Raw genomic sequence first — 20410 nt, 5'->3', positions numbered from 1 at the left:
CTTTGGCACGCAGCTGGGGCTCAGTCAATGGGCCGCAGTGCGGTGGCTGGGACGTCGGGGGATGCGTTGGGACGGGCTCCTGCCAGCCTTGTTTCAACCGGCTGTGGAAGTGGCAGTGCCCCAGGTGCTGGTGATCCACCTCGGGGGCAACGACTTGGGCCTGTTAAAGGGCAAGGCCCTAATTGAACAGGCATGCGGTGACCTCCGGGCCATTGCACGTCGCTGGCCGGGGGTGCACTTAGTGTGGTCAGACATCCTGCCGCGCAGGAGGTGGAATTGTGCCGGTGACCCACGAGGGATGGACAGGGCACGGAAAAAGGTGAACAGGCAAATTCAGAGGGCCCTTAGGGACTTGGGAGGTTCTGTCATCCACCACCCAGAGGTGGGCCACAACAAGCTTGAGCTGTTTCGGCCTGACGGCGTCCATTTGACGGACACGGGCAACGACATCTTTCTAAGGGACCTGCAGAAGGGTTTACACCAGATTCTTATCGGGTGTGGGGTAAAGGGGGACTAAGCAGAGGCTTGTCCCCCTTCTGTGGCTAAGAAGTGCGGGGAAAGGTTAAAGGGAAAGGGCAGCTAGGTGACACCTTTAGGCACCTTTGGGGGTGACAGGCGGTCCGGAGGCCTGCAGCTCAGGGCTACACGGCCCAGGGACAGGGTACGGGCCGCCTTTGGGGCCAACGTGCCTCATCCGCTCAGAGTTTCAGGGCTCCGAGGGGCGGTGATGCGGGTTGGACCCCCTACACATCTTCAGGGTGTGGCTGGAGCTGGGGGGCTGGCACAGGGCAGCCCCAGGCTCAGGCAGGGCATGGTCGCCCGATAGCTGCTAACAGGCTTTGCCTGGATCACCAGAATGCCCCGCCCTTAATCTCCCTTCTGCAGGTTCATTATTCAATTGATTCTGTTTAAATAAAGTGGCCCATTATTTACCCAAGCAATGGTGTCTGTGTTTTATTTCGGCAATAGGCTGCAAACAAACTAATAAATAAATAAATAAATAAGTTAATGAGTTTGGCTTCCTAATCAACCATACCTCATACTAGGCACATCCGGCTGGAGAGCATGATTTCCAGGTGAGCTTAAGCTTTGGAACCTAAGCTTGGGTGGTCATCTCTCAATTAAACACCAACCAAATCACATGCTGCTAAGAAAGACAAAAGGCAGCCAGTCACAAGGTCCTCCTTACATAATCCAGTCCTGTCTTTTTTTCATTTAGGAGAAACCCTGTCTTCCTAAGATTGATTGAGGTCTGAGAGGGGCCAGCTGGGAATTCCATTTAGAGGCAAAGTTCCTTAGAGGAACACCCCCCCTTTCAAGGATGAGACAAGTACTCCGGCCAGTGACATTTGTCTATTGTTCTACAAACAGCAAAGCCTTCATTTGCTGAGCACCGAGCTTGTTTGGCAAGAACCATATCCCAGCAACCAGTTCTTGTCAATGCAAAATGACTTAACTGAAAAAAGGAAACCGAAACATTTGATAACTTGGGGGGGGGGAGGACTTGGCCACTGCCTTTTCTGCCTTCTGAGATGGGCTTACAAAAATGTGGAGGTTGCTTGAGTTGCCTGTTAATCCCCCTAGCACTTTGGAGCATTGTTATAAATATCCTGCTATATTTTCCTGACGGGAAAACGTTGTATGCCTCTAGCAACAATCTCACCAACTATGTGTGGTATTTTGAAGGAATCTGTTTCTCTGGTATTATGGTAAGTGTGGCTTCTCTCTGTGTGTGCATTTTTTTAAACTAATTGCTTCTCTAGTGATCCCTGCAGCAAGGTGTTAACATGTTTGATCTTGCAATGTATGGAGGAGGAGGCAGAAAGATGCAAAGAAGAGTGACTTTATTTTAGAGGCAGAACATGTGCTGAGTATCCCAAAATCAAGAGTGCCTCATATGAAGTGTTTTTAATATACGTTTGTTTACTAACGGTAAGACCACAACAAAGAAAGGCATTTACTCTAGAGTAGATATGGTGGACAAATTGGATTAAGTTCATATCTAAAGGTGAATCTATCAAATTCACACTTTCCAAGACAATATGAGAACCAAAACACAGCCATTTGCACTTATCTGATTTTTTCAGCTAATGTTCACAAAAATCCACATTTTAAGGAAAATGTGCATAAAAATGAATATATTAAATGACATGCAAAAATGCACTATATTAGGAGAAATTACTTGCAAAAATATGTACATTAGTCAAGCCTCCATATAAAAATGTGTTTATTGGGAAAAATCACTAAAATGTTGATGAATTTTCATGAGGATTTTTTTAAATCCACAAATTACTGCAGAAATATGGAGAAATGAATGTGTGAGTGGAAAAATGAGAAACTGGGAGAACTGAAATTGATATATCCTTCCATCCCTACTCTAGAGTAACCTAGGTTGTGATCCAAATATGCATGATTTATTAAATGTATGACATAGACTTGAACTAATGAGCATATGCACTTATTTGCACACAAATTGATACATGACCAAGCATAGCCAATATGTGTAAACAAAGTTTTGTTGGAACAAAAAACAAATGAAATTATTTATTTGTTCACTTACATATTTCAAAGCATTTTGTATCCTTTTCTGTTCTGAACATATAATCAAAGCAGTTCAGATCAGTGGGACTGAAGTGCATTGTTACGTAAGGCAACAATGCTTATCAGAAAATATGCCCCATTGCACTTAACAGGACTTTCATGTAAATAAGCTCAGGACTGGGGTGTAACTAAAGTTAAATGGATTTCGATGGGACTTTATTGTGACTATCCTTGGTATTTTCTCAAGGTAGGGGGAGGCCCATAGTTTAGTGGCACAGCATCTGCTTTGCATGCAGAAAGTCCAAGTTTAAGTCCTTGGCATATGCAGGTGGGGCTGGGAGAGAACCCTGTCTGACATCCTGGAGAGGTGCTACTAGTCAGTGTAGACAATACTGAGCAAAAAGGACCAATGGTCTGACTCAGTATAAGACATCTTCCTAGGTTCCTAGGTTAATATTGTAGCAGAATCTGCTATATACTTTTAATATCTCATATATTGCTGGTTAGACCTTCTAGATCAACTGTGAGAAACTTTTGGCCCTCCAAATGTTGCTGAATTATAGCTCCCATCATCCCAAACCATTGGCCATGCTTGCTGGGGCTGATGAGACTTATAGTTCTGCAACATCTGGAGGGCCAAATGTTCCCCTCACCTGTGCTAGACACAACTGGATGTCAGTGCTTGCTTTCTAAAAGGAGATAAATTCCCACTTCTGAAATTCTCAACTGCATGTGTACTGGTTATGGTTACTCATTTATTTGTGAAAGGCACTCTGCCTGCGTTTCTTCACTATTGCTTCATATTAAATAGGGTGCTGCTTTTACTGATTTGTATTTTTTTAAAAAATTGCTATGTTTTAAATGGTTTTAATTTATAGTTAGTTTAATTATATTTTATTTATAACTTGTGTATGTTTTATTTATATGTTTTTAGCTGCATTTGTTTTAATTTTTGTAAGCTGCCTTGAATCCCAGTTCTGGGGAAAAGGTGAGATATAAATTTATAAAATAATAATAACAAAATTGAGAGGCGCCATGTGCTTTTTAAAAATGTGCATCCCATTTCCTTTCCCTGCTTGAGTTCTAAGACATTCTGCTAACCAGTGCCAGATTTAGGAACAAGCCAAGTAAGCCATGGCTTAGGGCCTCACATTATGAGGAGCCTCTAAATATGCTGGAGATAACAAAGAAGTTTTATTATAACTGAAATCACTTTGGATTAAATAACCTTTCATATAAAATCCACCACCAAAATTCTGAACCCTGACTTCCCCATCCCAATCCATACCGAATCCCATCAATTTTCCTTCCAGGGCTGCTGGACTACGTGCATCATCCACAGGTTACCCAATCTTACCTCAGACCTCAAGATGAGACAATGGGAGCTAGTCAACTCAATCTCATAACGAACAGAATAGACAACTATTGGATTTGGCCATTTTCCTGTCTGAAAATGCATTATAACAGAACTTGCTTCAGGATCTATATGATCCTGTGGAATATAATCAAAGCCCTTCTACAAAAACTGGAACTTTTCCAGCACATAAAACATTCCAAGTCATTCTTTGAAAAATAACAAAAATCTTGCTGAAAGTTTTGAAGGACAAATGTAAACAAAAAGCCAGAGGCATGGCAAGAAAGTTGTTCACTATTAAAATTAAGTAATAAACAAGGGGAAAAGAGTTTTAAAAGGGCACTTTTCTGTTGAAAGGAGTCTGATATCCTGTTCACATATCTTAGCTGGAAAACCTGTGCAAATCAATACAATAGGCTGCAAGTGCATATATTAGTGAAAATATGAAGAAACTGACACTATTAGTAATCTTTGGAATGAGAAAACTCATGCTTGATTTCTGCATGTATAAACATAAGTAACTGTAAACTTGAGACAATCATAAGCTGCATATTGACAAGTGGGGAGAAATTATGCAATTAATCATGTGCATTTTTTCCTTCCAAATATTCATGAATAGTTCAGATCTTGCCTTTGTCCAGTGTTTTAACCCTGTGCAAAGCAGATGTTCAGCACTATCCGTTCAGAATTTATTAATTTATGAAATAATTTCTATGGTGCTTTTTGGGTGTAGCTTACTCAAGGCAGCTCACAATATCAATATGATAGAAACACAATAAACTGTAGCACTTTTCAGAGACGTACAGCTGTATAGAGTCTATAAGAATGTAGCATGATTTGATTCAATATCTGCTCTGTGACTTCCACTCCTGCTCTTCCAGATGCTTCTGTTGGCAGCCCTTTTGATAATTTTGGATCGAGACACCTTCCGAAAATGCTGCCCAAGTGAAAGCTGTACCAAGACATACAGGGTGAGTATCTTGCTTCCACATGTGGCATTTATGCTGGAAACTTCCTCCCTCCTTTGACTCTAACTTCTGACCTCTTCTGCTCTTGCTTCCTTCCTTACTCTGTATTGGAGAGGAAACAGAACCTTTACTTCTGATCTCCACAGCTTCTCGGGGAGAAAAAACAACAACAGGAAGAATTGCTACCGTCACTCTCAAATTGACGGAAACCTCTCACCCCCCCATGCCAATAGTATCAGAGACTGGGATCCCTGTCAACTTCTTCCTGCCTAAACTCTCATTCCTAGAGGGTGAATCACAGGGTGCTTGCAGACAACCTTGCAGCCCTGGGCTCCTTCTGTGAGGAAGGGCGGGATAGAAATTTAATAATTTAGCATTCTTCCTAACTTGTTTGCACAAAGTTTTCGGGGAGGTTAGATGATACCAGTTATTATTTATCGAATATTCATTCTGATTTGTTTGGGGGGAGGTTATGTGATGTTGGCCCCATTTGCACAAAACATTTAAAGCACTATTATGCCACTTTAACAGTCATGGTTTCCTCCAAGGAATCCTGGGAATTATAGATAGATAAGGCTGCTCAAAGTTGTTAGGAAACCCCTATTCTGCTGACAGAGTTACAATTTCCAGAGGTCCCTAAGAAGAGGGATAGCTTGTTTTAAAACACTCTGGGAACTGCAGCTCTGTGAGGGGATTTGGGTTGATTGTGAGAGGCAAGCTTTTCCATTAAAAATATACAAAATAACGCTTATGTATTCATACACATAAACAGCTTGGTTAGTATTAAATTAACATGCCAAATCACTACTCTTGACTATGTGTGTACTGTAAGATTAAAAACAGCTGTCAAAACTTGCTTAATCCTATGCAAGGTAAATGAGGGAAACATTGGGAATACAATGTCTGAAAGTTGGTAGATAGAATGAGAAAAGTGCTGTAACTCCGTAGTAGAGCATCAGATGGTCCCAGGTTCAATTCTTGGCATCTCCAGATGAAATGATGTGTCAACTTCAGTTATCTCAGTTTCTTATTTTTCCAATCTTAAATTTAGTTAACATTTCTGTAATTCTGCATTTTTTTTAAAAAAAAATCCTCATGAAAATTCTTCAGCATTTTACTGGGAATTAATTCTACTAAACATATTTTTGTATGTAGTTTTGACTAATATACACATTTTCCAAAGCAATTTATCCTAATATAATGCATTTTTGAATGTTATTTTCACCATTATATTCATTTTAATGCACTTTCCCCCCAATATATGCATTTTTGTAAACATAGTCTGCTTGGAGAACTGCATTACAAAATTTGTATATGTGAATTTTGAAGGATGGCTGTGTTTTGGTTCTCATATTGCTTCGGAAAGTGTGGATTTGATCGATTTGGCTTTAAATGTTAACTGACTGAATTTCTCCCCATTCCTATCCAAATGAGACTTTCCATTTGGCACTTCAGAATTAAACCAGAAAAGTGGGAAAGAGATATTAATTATCAGGCTACACTTGAATCTGTGCAATACTTATTTGATCAGCTGAATCAAATTTCTCCCCCATGCCTATGCCAGGTAGAATGTCCCTTGCCTAAAATCCTGAAGAGTCACTGCCAGTCAGTGTAGACAGTACTGAGCTAGATGGACCAATGGCCTGACTTGGTTTAACGCAGCATCCTATGTTCCTAAAGAACCATCAGTTTTAACAAGAGAGCTAGTTCAGTGACTGAAGAGTCCGAACTGAAGGTCTGTGTCAGTCCTTGTATCTGCCATGAACTAACTTGCATGGCAAGTCACTGTCTCTGATTTTCAGTCTGCTATGTGACATATGGAGATGATAATAATATGGATCTACCTTACAGGATTATGGTTAGGATTATTGAGATAAAGTATTTGAAATGCTGTAAAATGCTATATAAATGCTAAGTATTATTATCATTCTGAAGACTGGAAGAACCCTGCAAATTTGGCAAAATTAAGACCATTTGAAGTGTTGAGCCACAAAAATCTTTTAGCTTTGCTTTTGAAATGTGACTCACAGCACAATCTTATATACGCTTAGTAAGTATAAGTATAGTAATATAATATAGTAAATATCATCAAGTTCAACGAGGCTTCCTCCCTTGTTAAGTGGGTATAGGATTGCAACCTTAGAGATCTAATTAAAAACAACTAGACCATAAATCTTGTTGATAATGGTTACCTTAACATTCAGCTGCTGGGTTCTATAATTTTGCATCTTGTTTTTCTCTCTCTAAATTCTCCCATAATTGAGAATGTTGACAACAACAAATCAAGCCAAGCGGCTAGTGCACCTTTTTGCCAGCAAAGCTGAGTTAAGAAAATTATATGGACAATGTCTCCTTTCTTGCAGTTTGCTTATGTTGTAGTTATAACATCCCCCCCACTTCCAACAAAGCAGAAGTGTATTGTTAGAACAGAGAATACTGTTTCGAGAGAGAAATAGTATTGCCTGTCAACGTTCACTCTAATCAGTACTATTATTTTCATTTTTCCCCTGGCTCCTCAGTTACTGGACACTTTCTGTGCTCAGTTAGTATGAAGGATCAGGTGAAACACTTTTCTCATGAGATTGAAATGATGGACTTCCTTCACCCTTATAAAGATAACATTGTGCTCTCTTTAATGCAGCGTTTCATTTCAGTTGTGCTTGCCCTGCTAGGCATTGCGTTCTCTGGATATAGTCTGATCATATCTATTTTGGGCTTAGTACAAGGCCCGTACTGCAGAACTTCAGCTGGCTGGGAGTATGCCTTCAAAGACACTGTGGGCTGGTAAGAAAGATCACTATCTCTTGGGGCAACTGTAGGTATATTTATATCCTTGGCCAAATATTGAAATGGCATCTTTCCATGTGCCTCTGGATTTCCATTTGGCTCTGTGATTTGTAGGTTTCATAACAGCTTCTGCTCCTTTACATTTTTATAGCTGTCCCATTCCTAGAATCATGGAATTTAAGAGTTGGAAGGGATCTTGGAGGACATCTAGTCCATCCCTCTGCTCAGTACAGGAATCTTGCAACTATAGCATTCCTGACAGATGGCCATTCAGCCTCTGCTTAAATAGCTCCAACAAAGGAGACTACCATATCCTGAGGCAGTCTGTTCTACTTTCAAATAGCTCTTACCATTAAGATGTTTATCTGAGAAGTGGCCGGTAGGGAGGGGAGGACCTGGGCTCCTGGCACTGGTGTAGCTACAGCTTACTGGGACGGAGGGTGGTGGGAAAGTTGGTATGGTGCAGATGCCCCGACAGGACCACCAGATTACCTCTACTGCACTGACCGCTCCAGTGCCTCACCCCTCCCTGTAGAACACAGCAATACCAGTGCTGGGAGGCCAGGTAAGTGCCTCCCCACCAGCTGCTGCTGATATTCCTTCTTGTTTAGCCAAAATCTGCTTTCCTGGGTTCTTCTACCTCCACTGTTGGAGACAGCATGCCTCCAAATACCAGTTACTGGGAGTTGCAGGTGGGGAAAGCATTGTTGCGTTGAGGCTCTCTCTGGTTGGCCACTGTGAGAACAGAGTGCTGGACTAGATGGGCACTTGGCATGATCCAGCAGGACTCTTCTTTTGTTCTTATGGTTCCATCCTGGAGCTACTCCATCTTTTACCTAGCAGCTCTTTGGATATTTGAAGATCCTGTCGCCCTTTAAACTTATTTTCTTCAGCCTAAACAGACCAGGTCTTTCAATCATAACTGAAAGGACTGGCTGCGTGCACACCATATATTTAAAGCACATTCCTCCCCAACCAAAGACTGCTGGGAACTTAAATTGGTTAAGGGTGCTGGGAATTGTAGCTCTGTGTGGGGCAAACTATAGTTCCCAGGATTCTTTGGAAGAAGCCATGTGCTTAGGACAATACTCCAGATGCAGCCTGACCAGTGCATTTTGAAATGTACTTTGACTGGGAGATATACAAAATTTCTCCAATATTTTTTTTAGCTAAAAGCATAGCCACCAGCTATTTTTTTCTCCCTATGAGGAAAAAGAGAGGATGAAAAGCAGCTGGGGGGAATTTTGAGCAGGAAAAAAACCCTGCCCCTAATATTTCTCCACTGAAACCCATAGCCCCAGAAATTGATTTCTGTTAAACAAAAGTAAATATCTGAGATATACAGTACACTCAGCTGCATGTAAAATGTAGTTTGGTCCTTACAATTGTGATATCCCAGTGTGTGAGTGAGTTTGTGAGCTCATCAGTTAGTTAACTAGCCCAAGCATTCAACCAGTTATATGAAATATATGAACCAGCCCCCACAGTCTGTCATATTTTAGCATGACTGTAGCCCTTTTCAGGTGCAAAGAGGCCAGTGGGGATGAACACACTAGCTCCATCCCTCTCAGTTGCCATTTCCATCATTGTCCAAGTCATGGAAAGTGACTGTCTGCTGTGGGGAGAATTATGTATCTGTGGAGGCCCTCTGTGCATTTTAAATCCTGCTTTTCCAAGGTTCTAAAACAGGGCTGGGGAACCTCAGGCCTGGGGGCTGAATGTGGCCCTCGAGGCCTCTCTATGTGGCCCCATCTCCCACCCCAAACCACACAGAATGAGTCTTTGAACAATGCCTCTTGTTTCCTGGTTGAAGAAAAAAAAGGTTTGTGTGTGTGTGGAGAAACCTCAGATTTATGTGGGGGCAAAATGGAGCCTATTGCTGTAAACCGCCCAGAGAGCTTCGGCTGTGGGGCGGTATATAAATGTAATAAATAAATAAATAAATAGATATTGTTCAAAGGTTGGAATCCTATCTGTTGTTCTGTCCACTTTGGGCTTTGTCCCTGCCCTAAACTTGCATGCTCTCCCTTGAAGTTTCCCCACAAAGGAATGTGGCCCTAGGGCTGAAAAAGTTATCCACCTCTGTTGCACAATGTGCGGGGAGCCTTCATTGATACAAAAGGGCCTTTGCCTGCAGACAGCTGCCTTCCATGTATTGGAAGGCAATGGGGGTGGGCTGGTGGGGGAAGCTAGTGCAGTCATTCTGGTGCCCCCTTATAAGTTTAATTACCCCTATTTGGAATGCCTGAAGGCTTGGTTACAGAGGTCTAGTTCTCAAAAACAGCAAATGAGGTACTAAACCAGTGTTTCTATAGCACTCTATAATGCACATGGGGACTCAGTGATTGACTGCTCTTCCTTACACAATTTTTCCTTGCACATAAAAAACTGGCATGTCAGAGAGAAGGCCTGTCTGGAACCTTTCTCGGTCACTTATATTTTTCTATATATAGGATATATTTTTGCATGGAAGAGCATTCAGTCATGTGAATTCCTATCTGCAGTCTACAGGGTCACAACCTAAATGGGTTCTTTACCTCTCTTACTTACTGTTTGTGGGAAGAGAGCTAGACCTAAGAAATAGTATCTACAGCAGGGCTATGTAGTTCAGATCCAGCTTAGTTTTCAACATCCCATGGAGTGATATGGGACAAAGTTAAACATGCTGCAATTTGAGAAAACAAAACCTACTTCTCATTCATTGCATGTGGGGGCTTAGCCTACACATTAAGGGTGTCTCTGAGCGCATGTATGTCTTTCCATGTAAGTGAATGACTACTTCCCCTGCCAGGGCCGGTGCCAGAGGGTGGCCAGGTTGGGCCCTGCCTGGGGGCCCCTGAAGGGCCCTTCCTTAGGGTGGGTGGGTAGCACTCCTTTCTGCAATCCGTGGCAGCATCGGCTCCCAACCTGGGGGGATGTCATTGCTGCTTCCCAGCATCTGCTACCTTAGACAATTGCCCCATTCTACCTGATAGCAAAGCTGGCCCTGTCCATCCACCACCAATGGAGATACTATATAGGGGAGTAACATTACTCACTCCTGGAGAAAGAGGCTCTACGATTATAAGGGATGGGAGCCCCCTCCCCAGGAGCCATGGTTGAAAGAGGAAGGGAGGAGGGATATGGACATTCTGGCTGGTTCAAGGAGCTAGAAACAAGGTTAGGTTTCGAATAGCAGGCCTGGCTCAGTTTCTTTCCCTTGTGGAAATGGCCTCACAGATGGATGGGAAGATGGGGAGTAATGTGGCTAGCATTCTGAATGGGGACTGAAACTGTCCATCCTTCCCCCTCCTGCCAAACTTGACAGGCCTTTAGGTAAGTCTACAATAATAGGTTCTAATTTCTTTATGCTGCTGTTTCTCTGATAGGTACCTCATGGATCACACTTCCTGGTCTGAATGCTCTGAACCCGCTTACGTTGTGGAATGGAACATCATTTTGTTTTCTATTCTGATAGCTCTTAGCGGCCTCCAAATGTTGATCTGCTTTCTAAAAGTGTTTGCAGAGTTAAAGCAGATACTGTGTGGGACCTATCCTGTCTTTGTTCAGGTAAAAGAATAATTTTGGAAGCTGCATTTTTTAAAGTAACAACTGGTCTATACCATTCTCGTAGTTCTATGGCCAAATGCTCTTCTATACAGCATTTGAAGAGCACACATTAGAGGATGTAAGTTTGCCAGCTGCCCTCAATTCTGTTTTTGCCAGTACTGCAATAGGAGTTTTATAAACAATGCTACTACTGATCAACAAGGATTATTTATTTATTTATTATTTGATTTATATCCCGCCCTTCCTCCCGGGAGGAGCCCAGGATGTCTCTGTATTGGTGCTTGCTTGCCATCCCTTGCATGGCACAACTGTATAGCTCAAGAACCATCCTCTGACTCTAAGATGGTGAGAGGAACAGGGTCCCTTCCCTTCCTTCCCTGCACCAAATGTATACTAAATGTAGAAGCCTAATATTATATATGCCTGAGCTGTAATAAATAAAAGAGCTACTGGCTAAGGCTACTGTAAGCATTATGAATGCCACTGTGAGCTACAACTAGTCAGGACTTTGACTCTGACCTATGTGATTCTGATTTATGGGCTGAAGCCAGATACACATATACTTGTATGTATGAAATGAATATATAAAGAATAAATATTACATGATTTATAAAGATGTTCTGCTGTTGACGTCCCATTATTTTTCCTGAGATGTCCCTAAACCTTAGTATGGTCTTTGGTCTTTGGTGGGACCTCAACTGTAGTTTGCCTAGACAGACCAAACTGCTGGCAAAAACCATAACGTTTGTCATATAAGTTGTCTGTATAGATACGGACTAGGAGAGTACGCAAGAACTGTTGGAAGTGGGGCAAGAGCAACTCCTGTTTTGTTCTTTTGTTTGTGCTCCAGAGGGAAGATAGAGCTAGGAATCTTCAGATGGATAGGCTTGTTTACCTTTACCTGTGATGCTCTCACTGAATTCCTTCTGTTGCTAGACTGTGACGTCTTTAGGGAAGCTTACCCGCCCCTCCTCCTTCTGCCCTTTCCATTCCTTTGTCCTCCGGCTGTCCAGGAGAAAGGAGACATCCCTTTGTCTCTGCTCTCTCCAAGCATGGGGCTAACTCCTGCACCTGGGCGTTACGCCTCTGACTTAGTTAGTTAGAACTAGGTTTGCTTTTCTATCTACAATGTATTTCTATAAATAAAGTAGCTTTTCTTATTTTACTAAGTCTCCAGTCTCAGTGATGCTGATGCAGGGTAAAAGCCTGCTTTCTTAGGCAAACGCAGGCACATGCTAGCACACTCACATTTCAACATCTGCTGTTACTCTGCTGTTGTGGTGCTCCTTTAAACGAAATTAAGCACACAAATTACACACAGCGCAACAAGAACCCTCAATCCTGTGTTTGTACATGAAAGAGATGGCTTGAGGCCATTTTAGTTTGACATATAGGAAATATAGGGGCCAACCCACAGAAACGCTAGCCATTTCATAAAGAAAGGGGTAACTTATAGCTTTACCTTCTTCTCTATGCATGGGAATGAAGCATGTTTACATTGATTTTAAGGTGCTTTATGCTGACAGTTAAAGCCCTAACCGACCTAGGTCCCAAGTACCTGAAAGCATGTCTTCTCCCATATTGCCCTGCCTGTCTGTTAAGATCTGTGAGGGAAGCCCTATTAATGGTCCCCACATCCAATGAGATCCATTGGGTGGGGTTTTTCGGTGGTAGCCCCATGCCCCTGGAATGACCTCCCCTCTGAAATGTGTATCACCACACCTTAGCTGCTGATTCGTCAGGGGTGCCAATGGAATTTTCTGGGCTCAGTACACTGTACATGGATTGGGCCCTCTACTGCACTTGCAAAAGACACAAATTTGTTTAAAATTTGCATGTACTTTATGCCATATGCAAATCTATACCCTCTTTTGCAGGTGGGGGTGGATGGACCAAAAATAAATCAGGGGCCAGACACAAGTAATAAGATATTTGACAGATAGAATATGAACAGGGGAAGCTTTCCCTACCATTGATTTCCATACTAAAAAAAGGCTTGCACAGTTTAATTTCTGCCTGCCACACAGCGGTTAAAGGCATAAGAGCCCTGCTTTTCCCAATGCCAACCCTAACCAAGCAAAGAATTCAAGCTAGAGTAAAACCAATGAAATGGTGCATAGGGGTTTCATTGTTAAATGAAGGTGCAACTCTTTGCTCAGGCTTTCTGAATTGGGTTTTTTATAGCTGCTGCTATTTTATTTGTATGGAATTTATGTTGGCCTGTTTTAATATTATTATTTACTTTGGCTTTAGTTTTATGTATTTCTGGCCTGGGACTTTCAGTGCATAGTATATAACTGACACATCCAAATTCTGATCCGTGGATCACAGTACTTGTAAGTTAAAAGTTGACCTCTTTCTGTTCTTTTCTGTAGCCTGCACAGATCTGACAATCATGGGAAAAGACGCACAGATGCCGACATGCTGACATGTCTCTGATCATACACACACACTGCTTCCATCCCTTCTTCTCCTGGCTATTTAAACTGTGAGCCCCCTTGGGCAGGGACCTTTTGTATTTGCAGATGGTAAAGCACCTACCTAACATATGTTAGATGCAACATGAATAAATATTTGGTTCATAATAATAATGTGGTCATATTGTTGTGAACAGCTGCAACAGAGGCCTAATTCTTATTGAGGTGATGGAGAGATTCTGGAGTGTGGGTTCACATGATCAAATCCCCCCCCCAATAAAAACACCACTGATAAATAGATGTAAGGGGGAAGAGTTCTAGAGCCTGGCATCTAGCTTTCTTTGTGCAGGGAATTTATTTTATATGTGAAAGCATTCCGTCGCGTGAATTGTTTGAAGTGGGACAGCCCAGAAACAGGTTTATTACCTCAGGGAGAAGTACCTCTGAGTGTCTCCCTAATTTTCTTAAATGAAGAACATCTACGCTTACAAACTGGAATGTGGCCAGAGGAGGGCAGCAAAGACGGTGAAGGACCTGGAGGCCAAGTCCTTTGAGGAAAGGTTGATAGAGCTGGATGTATGTTTCACCTGGAGAAGAGCCAATTTATTAAGATGCTACATGATAGCCATCTTCAGATATTTGAAGGGTTGCCCTTAGGGATGGGGAAGAAATTCAGTTCAGTTCACATTTAAAGCTGAATTTATCAGATCCACATTTTCTGAAATAATATGAAAACTAAGACATAACCATCCTCCAAAATTGCTACTTTTCTGAATTTTGCGATGCAGTTCTCCAATCAAACGGTGTTTACAAATGCATGTAGTTGTGGAAAATATGCATAAAAATGAATATATTTATGAAAATAACATACAAAAATGCATTAGGAGGAATTGCTTGCAAAAAGATGCACATTAGTCAAAACTGCAGACAAAAATGTGTTAGGATAAATTTGCATTGTAATGCTGAAGAATTTTCATGAGGTTTTTTTTAAGCACATTGCTGCAGAAACCTTAAGACTGAAAAAGTGAAAAAAGGGGGAACCGAGATCAACAGATTCTTCCATCCTTTGTCATCCCATAGATGACGGAGCAAATTTGTTTTTTATAGTTGTTACAGCATCCAGTGTTATTTATACTAAGAGTAGATACACCGGATTGAATGGATATGACTAACTTAGGGCCACTAATTTCAGTGGGTCTACTCTGAGTAGCCCTTGGTTGGGGAAAGGGCCATAGCTCAGTGGCAGAACATCTGCCTTGCATGCAGAAGGTTCCAGGTTCAATCCCCAGCATTTCCAGGGAGGGCTGGGAGAGATTCCTGCCTGAAATCCTGGACAGCCACTGCCAGTCAGTGTAGACAATACTTAGCTAGATGGACCAATAGTCTTTTTCAGTATAAGGCAGCTTCCTATGTTCCGATAAAACCCATAATTTCTGGTAGGGTTTTGCAAAGCTGCTCTCAAAATGTAAAGAGACCGGGTTGCCCAACCACTGTACCATTATCAGTACCATACACAGATAACTGCAATGCACTAAGTGTCCTTGGACTTTCAGTCAGATATGATATTAGGAAGTGCAAGTGAGCTTTGCTGCTGATGGGAAATGCAATCTCATTTGGGGGACATTTGCAGACATAACAGAAGAAGAACTGCAACTGAATATTTTAATGAGATTTTCTCCGATGCAGACTGGCCCTATATCAATCCAGGTCAGCGATAAAAGAGAGACGAAGCTTCAAAATGATGCTAAATGAAGCTTTCTGAGAAATCATATCCTTGTCCTAGTGAGGGTTTCCAATGGGTTATGTTTGCTTTAGGACTGTATTAAATTGGCTGCATCTAGCTCAGCAATCTGCAGGTGGCAAGTGGCATAGGGTTCTATTTTTCCTGGGTAAGCAAACTGGTTTGCTAATGTTGGTGGAAGGCTTTTCTTTCTTTCTTTCTTTCTTTCTTTCTTTCTTTCTTTCTTTCTTTCTTTCTTTCTTTCTTTCTTTCTTTCTTTCTTTCTTAACACTCCAGCTGCCAAAGTTTTAACAAAAAGCAGTGGGGGGGGGAGAGAAAAGATGCCTCCCACTGCTCCCATAGATGCCTCATAGTAAACAGAGACATTTGCTCACATTTCACTGCAGCCTCAATGCTCATTTCTCAAGTTACTCACACAGCTCTCTACACTGATCTATATCTCTTTTCATTCTTGCATCCTGTAGCGATATCGAAACATCACTACACCATGAGTTGGTGTGCATGTGGCCAAATGAAGTGTAGGGTCTACTTAATTGACCAGTTGCCGTATTTTTAGGACTCCTAGCTCTGAGACTGTACATTAGCAATAACTTGTGGAAAATGCAACATCATATTTTCAATTTGTGTTCAGACCAAAAACAAACAAAAACCTTCCAGCACTGCACAAACTCTTTTTGGTGAATGACTCCTTTGTGTCAGGGTCAGGTTGAGGAAGGAAGGGTAATGAAAGGAAATAACATCATTTTCTGTTCAGGCACCAGCTAGTATAATAAACACAGAAGAGACAACAACCACATTAAAACAAATTATTTGAATGCAACCATGACCTTAAAAGGGTCATTTTCTTGTCTTTCATAACAAAACTGTTGTCATTTAAGATTCAGGTTATAAAATAAAACAATGGGGTGAGGGTATTTATTTTACCCAACTCTTACCTGTCTTATCTATGTTTTATATATGTTTTCATTATATATTTTCAACTCCATAGAAAGAGTATTACTATACAAAATTAACTGGGCAGACAACAAAGACAGATGAGATTGCTAAAGGAATGCAACTGCTGAAGGAAGTAAAGATCTTACTACTGAAATAAATCAAGGACAAGAGGCAATGGAAGCTAAATGAGAAAACCTAGTGACTAATGTATGTATAAAGGAAGCAACTATAGTTAAGGTGGAAGATATAATTTTTGATCTCAAGTATAAAATGAGGAATTAGATAATAAAATAGGAGATATTACTTGGAAATAAGAAGCCTTACAGCAAAGGTTAAAGATGAAAATAGTAGCTTTTATTTACAGAGCTAATCAGATGTAATTGCAATGACACTATTCTAATTGAGACAGCATATAGACAGGTCCAGCAGCACCATGTGACATTTGAAGAGAACTTCTAGGGCTCCTGTGCCCTGGCAGGGCCAATGTCAATTGCAGCCCTGGGTCATCTTTTTAAATGTTCTTTTAAAATCCCAGGCTACGGTCTGAAGGCACATAAGGCCAGCTCCTTGCTGAAGCTAATCAGAGTCAGGTCTGGTCAGTGCCTGGATGGGAGACCACCTGGGAACCATATGTAAGGCATCTTGGGTTTCAATCATGAAAAGAAAGATGGGGTATAAATGTAATAAATAAATAAAATGTATCTTGAGCCCGGTGGAAAGGGCATGACGATATCATACTACTAGCAGAAACCAGTAATGATTTGAAACGAATGTTGATGAAAGTTAAAGAAGACAGCACAAAAGCAGGACTATAGCTGAATGCCAAGAAGTCTTAAAGTAATTACAACAGAAGATTTATGTAACTTTACAGTTGACAATGAGGACATTGAACTTGTCGAGGATTATCAATACCTTGGCACAGTCATTAACCAAAATGGAGACAATAGTCAAGAAATCAGAAGAAGGCTAGGACTGGGGAGGGCAGCTATGAGAGAACTAGAAAAGGTCCTCAAATGCTGAGATGTATCACTGAACACTAAAGTCAGGATCATTCAGACCATGGTATTCCCGATCTCTATGTATTGATGTGAAAGTTGGACAGTGAAAAAAGCGGATAAGAGAAAAATCAACTCATTTGAAATGTGGTGTTGGTGGAGAGCTTTGTGTATACCATGGACTGCAAAAAAGACAAATAATTGGGTGTTAGAACAAATTAAACCAGAACTATCACTAGAAGCTAAAATGATGAAACTGAGGTTATCATACTTTGGACACATAATGAGAAGACATGATTCATTAGAAAAGATAATAATGCTGGGGAAAACAGAAGGGAGTAGAAAAAGAGGAAGGCCAAACAACAGATGGATTGATTCCATAAAGGAAGCCACAGATCTGAACTTACAAGATCTGAACAGGGTGGTCCATGACAGATGCTCTTGGAAGTCGCTGATTCATAGGGTTGCCATAAGTCGTAGTCGACTTGCAGGCACATAACAACAACAACAAATTTTGAGAGAGTAACAGAATCAATTGTTCAGAGTCAGATATATTCGTCTGGTTCATTAAAAAACTAGTTTCAGTCTTAAAACTGCACATGACTCTTCGACTTCCGGGAAGGGTGACTTCGCTTGTGCCTGCTTTTGAGATGGGCTCCCGTCTCAAAAGAAGCTTATTCAGATATAAATCAGTCAGAACATTTTTTTTTTGACTGATGAAATTTCTCCCGGGCAGGGAGAAACGTAGAGATCAACCTCAAAAGCCTGTTTTTGTTGGGAGGACTGGATTTCATTAATTTATGAGAAAAGGTCCAGCCAGCAATGCCGGACGGACTTCCGAACAAGCTCTATCTGATTAATGCGATACGTTTATCTTTTCTTCAAAGAGAAAACGGACTAACAGGCAAGCACCCTTCTTTCTATTATTTTTTTTACTTGGTTTAAATTGTTGCAGCAAAAAGAGATTTGTCAAATGAATCAGCTTTAAAGAACTTCTGGGTGAGCTATAACTCTTCTCTGTTATTCACGAAATTAACAGCTTATCTCTGTTTCTATTGCAAAAAGCTGTCCTGGAAGTGCATTCTAAAGATATAAACAGAAGAGGGATTTCTATTCCGAGGAGAAAAAAATAAAAAATATGAACTTTGGAACATTATATTGTCTGGGACTATTCTCTTTTTGGTCTATTTTATTTTGACGAATCTGCTTCTTCACGACGCCACTAACTGTTTTGATGCTGGGAACTAAATTTGTTTTGTATTCTTGAACATAGAGAGATAAGGCAGGCTGCTCTGTTTATACTGTGATGTCATCAAGCCTGGAATATTAACCCAATTGTTGCTGAAATAAGAAGTGGTTCTTCTTTATTTTTGTTTTGTTTTCGTGGTTTTAAAAATGGCAATCAAGAAAGTGGCTGAGAATCTGGAAGTAATTATGTTTCAGAAAATAATGGATGAGATTGAGATAACGAAACAAACCCTGCGACAGGGCAGTAAGGAGCTGAAAATTGAACTGAGCAAAATGACGCAGGAGCTTAAAGAAATAGGGGATCCTGTGAGAGAGGAGAATGAGATCAGAGATGAGAAAAGAAAAAATAAAGGGAAGATACAAGCCCTGGAGATTGGAACAAATGTGGAATTGGAAAAAGATCTGGAGTTTATGGATATTAGAAATAAAATCTACTGTTTGGAATTTAACGTTATCTCTGAAGAAATTAATGAAGATATTAGAGATAAAGTTATCAATGTCTTGGATAATCTTCTGGACTGGAATGACGTGATGGAGCTTGATATAGAGAAAATCTATGGAATTAACTGCAGCCATGTGACAATGGAAAAACTCTCAAGAGATGAGCCAGTGCATTTTGTAAAAAAGAAGAACACAGATATGACTTTACAACAATATTTCAGCAACTTATTCAGAATTGATGGCAAGAAAATATTTGGGATAGAGGAAATTCCCATCAGACTCTTATTATATGACTATGGCTATGACAGCAAGATTATTATGGAATACTGATAATGGAAGATTGGACACTGAAATTACTGGACTTAACAGGACTATTGAAGATGGAAGATGGAATTAATATGGATAATGGAATAATGGCTATTGAAATTATTGGACCTAACAGATTTTGATGAGATGGATTAATCGATATGTTTATTTGGACTATGGTTATGACAATAAGATTATTATTATTATTAACAAGATGGATTAATCGACATGTTTATTTGGAGAAAAATTGATAGATATATTTCTTAAAGAATTGAAACCTCTCTTTGACTTTTTGTGGAAAGAATAAAGTAATGTTTATGAGATTTGATGATTAATTAAGATAACTACTGGAGGAAAGTGATCTTGTAATATAATTTAAGAGACAGGATTGTTATGTATTGTAGACCTATAACTGATTTGATCTGCGACAAATGGGAAGTCAACATTTTATTTTTTTGTTTAATCATTTTTGTTTTGTTTTGTTTTTTGTCTTTGAATGTTTTATGATTTTGTTTTGTATGTTTTATGAAAATTTGAATAAAAATTATTGTAAAAAAAAAAAACTGCACATGACTCTTCAAAAAATGAAGGATGTGGAAACTAGACTTTGAAGCTCTGCTCTCATGCTGCTAAATTTGCCTGGATTTTACCAACTGGATAAGAGATGAGGAAGACCAAACAAGAAAGAATTTAGAACAAACCTTTTGCAAAATCCCTCAATTTTTACTAGTTTGGATAAAGAAAAAGGACAGAAAATCTCTTTTGACACCTTCAGTATTACTGACCGCATGGGATCGAAATCATTGTCCTGCTGCTTGAAACCTTGTGTTGTGAAATGCAGGAAATTTAAGTTGGACCAAGCAATATGGGCATTGCTTTCACATTAGGAAACTCCAAAAAATTTCAGCAGAGCCGGAAACCTTTAATCCTTTAAACACTTTTGACTGAGAAACTTTTTAAAAATAGAACCTGATTTGCATTTGAAGGCGACTGGCTGAAATCAAAAGGAAAAGTTTTTTTTAAAATCCATGAGTTGCTTGAGTTACTGGCATCAAATCTGGCTGTGTGTATTCTAACAAGCATTGTGCAACCTTTCAGTCTATTGAACTAAGCAATGGCACTCAAGG

The 20410-nt window shown here is 40.5% G+C and overlaps 1 protein-coding gene across 1 annotated transcript; it reads left to right on the top strand.

Annotated features, from left to right (window-relative positions):
• Positions 1 to 1188: 1188 nt before the first annotated feature.
• Positions 1189 to 13790, top strand: LOC133389407 (transmembrane 4 L6 family member 18-like). Its single transcript, XM_061637009.1, has 5 exons — positions 1189 to 1709; positions 4777 to 4866; positions 7505 to 7647; positions 11019 to 11199; positions 13575 to 13790. The coding sequence occupies exons 1-5, from the start codon at positions 1533 to 1535 to the stop codon at positions 13587 to 13589; spliced, it is 606 nt and encodes a 201-aa protein (XP_061492993.1). The 5' UTR covers positions 1189 to 1532; the 3' UTR covers positions 13590 to 13790.
• Positions 13791 to 20410: the final 6620 nt, after the last annotated feature.

The sequence above is a fragment of the Rhineura floridana genome, chromosome 7, assembly GCF_030035675.1.
Source record: "Rhineura floridana isolate rRhiFlo1 chromosome 7, rRhiFlo1.hap2, whole genome shotgun sequence".
Taxonomy (NCBI): Eukaryota; Metazoa; Chordata; class Lepidosauria; order Squamata; family Rhineuridae; genus Rhineura; species Rhineura floridana.
The sequence above is the reverse complement of the archived record's forward strand: the minus strand, read 5'-3'. Positions and strand labels throughout refer to the sequence as shown.